At 44.2% G+C, this 6,809-nt stretch overlaps 1 protein-coding gene across 1 annotated transcript; it reads right to left on the bottom strand.

Annotated features, from left to right (window-relative positions):
- Positions 1-4,478: 4,478 nt before the first annotated feature.
- On the bottom strand, positions 4,479-6,558 carry LOC308163992 (tripartite motif-containing protein 29-like; the record flags this gene model as incomplete). Its single annotated transcript, XM_080538159.1, has 3 exons — positions 4,479-4,658; positions 4,904-4,999; positions 5,947-6,558. 3 exons carry the CDS (start codon positions 6,556-6,558, stop codon positions 4,479-4,481), a joined length of 888 nt encoding a protein of 295 aa, XP_080394285.1.
- Positions 6,559-6,809: the final 251 nt, after the last annotated feature.

The raw sequence follows: 6,809 nt of genomic DNA, 5'->3' as shown, positions 1-6,809 counted from the left end.
GACCTGCAGGCAGAAATCTCCTCTCTCAAAAATAAACATTCTACAAAATGTTGTTAATCATCAAATGCATGCGGACACGCGCCACACACGCCACGCGCCTTGTTTAGATTCAAACATTGTATCATTTAAAAGTGACAGTTTATCATCATAACTCTGATTAACTGGCAGTTTATTTTCACCTGACGGCTTCACCTGAAACAGCCACAACCACGGCAGAACATATGGAGAAACTGTAAGTATATAGAATATAGATATAGAATATATCCTATTTGAATATTATCCTATATAGATATAGAATATATCCCAGTGGAGTAAACTAACCCTAACTAAACTAAACTAAACTAAACTAAACTACATTTTACCCTATTCACCTGCCTTAAAGGTTACAGGTATTTTGGATTTGGCCCTCTGGCAAAAAAAAACGGATTTTTGGGAGGGACCTGGAGGCTACATTTTTCATAAAAGGTCCCTAGAAGTCAAATAAATCATCAAAACATGTTAGCCAGAGAGTGGTCACGGAATTTTGGTTTTGGACCCTACTATGTAGGACTGGAGGATGGCACAGCCCTCCACCAAAGTCCCACTAGATGCATTATGGACTACAATGATAAATGCATACACATGGACACAACATTATTCTTTTTTACTATTCTATTATTGTACCTTATTGTTTCCATACAAAATATTACCATTTTGTTTTCTCTTGCTGCTGCAATGTTGACTGGAACTGAAGCCATAAGAGTGAATGTACTTCCAACCGATACCGATGTTTACCCGCTTCTCGTGGCCGATAACCGATATGATAACCGATATGAGAACAGATATAATTTCACAGCTGATAACCTGTAGTTCATGCACACCTGAAGGTAAGAAAGGCTATGTAGTGAGCAAAGATTGATTATTTAATATTCCATAGTGATCTCACTAAATCTAACTTACATCACTATTGTTAACACAACAAAGGGAACACTTCTGACTCTTCAAATGTTCATTTATTATTTCCTCTAACAAACAGAATCTGTTATAGACAGTGCACAATGCTTTTTTTAGCCAAGATCTGGCCTCCTTTTATGAAAACAAAAAAGGCTCACCTTAAGGGCTCTGCACACAGCGTGCGATTTCTGTTGCGCGTCAACATTCCATTTTGAAGTTTGAATGGAAGTCTATGAGAACATCGCATCTCAACACACACGGCCCCGATTTTAATCGCACGGCGAAAATTCGATTCCATTCATTTTGAATGGGACAAAGCACACGGCGTGCGAGTTTTGTCGCACTGTCAAATTTTGCAAATGTTGTAAAAGTTTGTGGTGCGACGGATTATTGCATCACAATGGGACAATTGGGAAAACTTCAACTGGTCTATCTAAATTAATTGAGTCACTCATAACGGGGAGAGAGACTGGAGCATACATTTTTGACTGTCTCCTTTTTTGAAAGAAGTTAAAGGCTGAAGGTCTGACCCAAAAGGTCTGATACAGTACATACACCTACGGTACATGAAGGGTTTAGTAAAAGTTCGTGAATGTATTAGTTTTATTAAAAAACAAAGATGAACCGGAAATTGTGTTGTATGACAGTGGTCTAGTCTATTGCAAACTAAAACTGTTACGTTAAAAGTGTCACTGATGTCAACGGTTACAGCTCGAAGTCGTGAGTTTAGAATGATAAGGTTCTATCTCCGTTTAGAATGATAAGGTTCTATCTCCGTTTAGAATGATAAGGTTCTATCTCCGTTTAGAATGATAAGGTTATATCTCCGTTTAGGGCAGTTCAGAGATATCGAGCGTCAAAGTTTTTACATTCCATTATGTTTTGTGAGATGGAACCTTTGTTTTTTATGAATCACTAACTCAAAAATGTCAACATAAGACAAGTCTGCTGGAAGAATCACCCAAAGAAGGGGAATGATAACAACGACGTACCGACACTACTTCCGTTCCGTCCACTAAAGTCTTCCGTTCCTGTCTAACAATTTGGCTGTGTGTTTTGTGCGCTCCCTCTCCTGACATTTTACCAATACCCCTAAATCAGGGGACCCACATATTTTATCACAATATGTCCAGTTGTATCTTGTAGAAATTGTGGAAGCAAGGCAAGCAATATTGGTAGAGCCTATTGTAATCAGTCTGCCTGGTCCGACTACGTAACAATTGAGAATGGAATGTTGAGGTGCAACAGAAATTGCATCGCACGCCGTGTGCATTGGGATGCGATTTTTTATGATTTTCTCATAGACTTCAATGGTGTGAGTTGAAAATGGAATTTTGCGGCGCAACAAAAATCGCATCGCACGCCGTGTGCGTTGCAATGGAATGTTGTCGCGCAACAGAAATTGCACGCTGTGTGCATTGGCCTTAAGAGTAATTAGATGCGTTGTGCGACCCTCCCTCATCATTGTCCGAGTCTCTCTCATAGCAAGCAGCGGTAAAGCTGTCAATTCCCTTGTCACCCAGTACAGGGAAACCGATGTCAGGGCTATGTGGCACTAAGTCCGCCCAGCATGGTGTCGGTAAACCTGGAGACATGTCCGCGTTAGACTGTGATGGCAGCGTTTCGGCTGCCTTACACAGAAGCGGATCTTCTCCCGACAGGCTAGCCATGCGACTTAGCCGTCAGCGGAGAAGTTTCTTGGGGAACACTGCACAGTGGATACACTCATCGGTAGAGATAACAGCGGCCTGGGCGCGGGTTAATCCCAGACACGCTGCGCACTTAGAGTAAGTGTCCCAGCTAGCCATTGACTTGCTGCACGAGCAGGTCTTCCGGCTAGTCTCGGCTGTGCTAGGTCTGCTAGCCTCAACGTTAGCCATTGCTGGCTAGGGGTTGTAGGCTAGCTGCTAGCAGGCCTCGCTACTTCACCCGTTAGCTTGTCAGCTATCAAGGGAAAACAGAGGGGCCAGGGGAGGGATATTACTATCTACCCGCTACAAGATGTGTCGTTGTGTTGTAACTCGTAGACCTTTGCCCTCCTCTCCGAACTTTTGTCGAACATGTGTTGCAAATTGCAAACGCACTATCTGCCTCAGAAACTCTGCAGAATGTCAGACACACCAGGGAAGCTCTCATGTTTCGCTCTCGTCTGTACGCAGGCGCAGCAGCATGAGCGCGGAAACCGGAAGCAGAAATATTTCCGGCTTCATATTATCGGCTCTATATCGGCTAAAATGTTATAAAACCGATAAAAACCGATAAACATTAATTTCCCATTATCGGGCCGATAAATATCGGTGCCGATAATATCGTGCATCCCACATTATGTCAAGTTTGTTTCCTGAGGGTTAGCTGACAACCCCACTGACAGATGTGTAATGGGGGAGTGGTTGTCCTGGGGGAGTGGTTAGTTTTTTTTTTTTTTTTTAAGATTATGAAATTACCAAACAAATACTCACAATGTAAGAACTGGGCTCTGGTCTTGGGCTCTGGTGCATGTTTTTCTGGTAGCAAAACACCCACTGCATTCACTACAGACACAACAAAACATTCAGAGAGAGAGAGACAGAATTCAGATCATACCATATTACACATGTATGTACTGTGAAGTGATGACTGGGACCTTGGATTTCTCTAATGTTAATTATATGAAGGGTAGAGTTTTTATCCCACCTGTAGTTGAGATCTTGGGCCATCCCTTTTTTAGGATGTGGTCTAGTTTCTCTCTCAGCTCAGACACAGCTTCACTCACATCTCCAAAGTACTGAAGAGGACGGACAATGATGATGGATAAGTCTGAAGATACACTGGGACTGGAGAGAGACTGATAACTCTGGAGAGAGAGAGAGAGAGAGAGAGAGAGACAGAGAGAGAGAGAGACAGAGAAGTGGGGGGTCAGGGTATAGATGGAAAATGAGAGGCAGAAAGACAGCCGGCAGAGAAAATAAGAGGATTAATTACATCGTAAATAGTAAATGGACTGCACTTACATAGCGCCATTATCCAAAGCGCTTTAAAATGGCCTCTCATTCACCCATTCACACACACATTCACACACCAATGGCGGCAAGCTACCATGCAAGGCGCGCTCACTGGGAGCAATTTTGGGTTCAGTGTCTTGCCCAAGGACACTTCGACATGTGGCCAGCCGGGGCTCGAACCGCCTATCTGCCAACCTTGCGATCATTAGACGGCGGCTCTACATCCTGCGCCACAGCCGCCCCAATTACATGAATTGGAAGCAGTTTCAGTATTCCAGATGGAGTGGTAATTGCAGTGTAGTGACCTGGAGGATACATGGAGAGGTAGTTGCAGTGTAGTGACCTGGAGGATACATGGAGAGGTAGTTGCAGTGTAGTGACCTGGAGGATACATGGAGTGGTAGTTGCAGTGTAGTTACCTGGAGGAAATGGATGTGATCCTCTGTGTGTGAAAGCTGCTCCAGCTCAGCGTCTCTCCTCCTCAGCTTTATCCTTTTAGATGACCTTGTTTGTGTACTTCCATGTACCTACTTCTGCAAATCTTCTAATAAAGTTTTCAATCAATCAATCAAAAAGCTCAGCGATCTCCTGCTCCAGTCGCTCCACGAGTACATGAGCCTGACTCACTGCTGCCTCCTGCTGGGCTAGGATCAGCTGCTTCACCTCAGAGAGCCTTCTCTCAATGGAGCGGATCAGCTCAGTAAAGATCCTCTCACTGTCCTCCACTGCTGCTTGTGCAGAGCGCTGTTAGGACACACACAGAGAAAGAGAGAGAGAGAGAGAGAGAGAGAGAGAGAGAGAGAGAGAGAGAGAGAGACAGAGACAGAGAGACAGACAGACACACAGACACACACATACACCCACACACACCCACACACACACACACACACACACACACACACACACACAGAGAGAGTGTGTGATTGGAGTGTGACCTGCTGACTAGAAGAGAGCAGTGAAATGGTGCGTCTCCTCTGGTCAATACTCACAGTGAGAGACTCCACAGCCTGTTGGAGCTCCCTCAGGTCCTTCTCTCTCTCCTGGACTCTCTGCTGGACTTTCTGCTGACTCATCCCCAGCTGCTTCTGTAGACAAACACACTTTATTACAGCAGGCTATTGCACGTGGTGTGTGGCTGATATCACACAAATCCAAAGAACACCTGAACAGTCAATTGCTTCAAATAAATATAAGCCATGTTGATAACAGTGATGATAGTCGCTAAGACAAACAGACTGAAGGACAGCTTCTACCACAGGGCCGTCAAGGCCCTGAACACAGAAAAGGCCTAAGTTCTGGGCCCAGGACAGTCCGGACGGATTGTATGGCAGCTAGTGCTGAGGCACAAACATGTTCATTTTCAAGCCTGCAAACTGTGACACTTTAAAAAAAAAAATGTGAAAAAATACTTTCTTGTGAAATATGACAACCCTAGTTGACTATCTGTGCAGTATAGTACAGTGGATTGTGTACATAGCCTCTATTGATGTAAACCAGCTCCTTACCTTCTTGTGATTTTATGCATCTATGCTTTTTCCAAAATGTGTTTCTTTTTCCTTTCCTAAACACCAGGGGAGCCTCCCCTCCTAAATTTCGTTGTTTGGTACCTGTACTGTAACAATGACAAATAAAGTCTATCTATCTATCTATCTATCTATCTATCTATCTATCTATCTATCATATTGAAGGAAGACATTTTGTTTCCATTAAAAATGTTATAGACAGAGAGAATAGGAGTCTAGACAGGACATGCAGGGTGTCTTTAGTTAATCATTCTACCTGTGACAACCTGTGATAAGAACTAGATTGTAAAACAATAACACCATCAACCTTTACCCTCTCCATTCCAATACACCAACATAGTAGTGTGGAAGAGACTATGGATCTTTTGTCATGCAAGTTTATAATATGGTCCCATATCAGATCAAATCAGTTATCATTCTATGTTTTTAAATTTAAACAAGATTGAATAGCTTTACTAACTTCAGTTCTACATGTATCAGAGTCACCAGTGAGAAGCTCAGGTTCTTACCTGCTTCTCAGTCCTTTCTGCTGCAGCTGAGACGGTATCATGGCCTTTATGTTCATCCATGGAACACAGCACACAGATACACTGCTGATCAGTACGGCAGAAAACCTTCAACACTTCTTCATGACGAGAGCAGATCTTCTCCTGCAGTTGTGTGGAGGCTTTGACCAGCTTGTGCTTCTTAAAGGCAGGAGATTCATAGTGAGGCTGGAGGTGAGTCTCACAGTAAGAGGCCAGACAAACCAGACAGGACATGAGGGCTTTCTGCTTTCTCCCAGTGCAGACATCACACACCACATCTCCAGGTCCAGCATCACAGTGAGCAGGAGGAGCAGCTTGGAGTCCTGACTTCTTTCGTTGTTTCTTTCTTTGGGAACGTGTCTTCTTTTCTTTCTTTTCCACCAATTCAGCCAACAGTGTGTTTTTCCTCAGAACAGGCCTAGAGACATAGCTTTCCTTGCACAGGGGGCAGCTGTAGATCCCCTTCTGGTCATCCTGGTCCCAGCAGCCCTTAATACAGCCCATACAGTAGCTGTGTCCACAGGGAATAGTCACCGGATCCTTCAGTAGATCCAGACAGATCGGACAACTGAAGGAGTCCGAACTCTCTGCCATTCTGCTGCACGCACTAACCAGACTGAGCAGTGAGTCAGTTTTTATTTCTGTGTTTGTGTCTGTGGGCGGGAACACTTCCTGGTCCTGTACCTGTAGGGGGTGTGGTGTGGGACAGAGGCCAGGAGGAGAGAGGTTGTGATTGGAGCAGACCACACTGAGGTGGGTGTGTGAGAGTCATTTAGACGACACTAGGGCCAGATTGACAAGGCGTCTGAGTGTCAGAGATAAGTTTCGTGGGCGGGACTACTTCC

The sequence above is a fragment of the Nansenia antarctica genome (genome assembly GCF_963989245.1).
Source record: "Nansenia antarctica genome assembly, chromosome: 8".
NCBI lineage: Eukaryota > Metazoa > Chordata > Actinopteri > Argentiniformes > Microstomatidae > Nansenia > Nansenia antarctica.
Note: the sequence above shows the minus strand (reverse complement) of the source record. Positions and strands in the feature narration are given on the sequence as shown.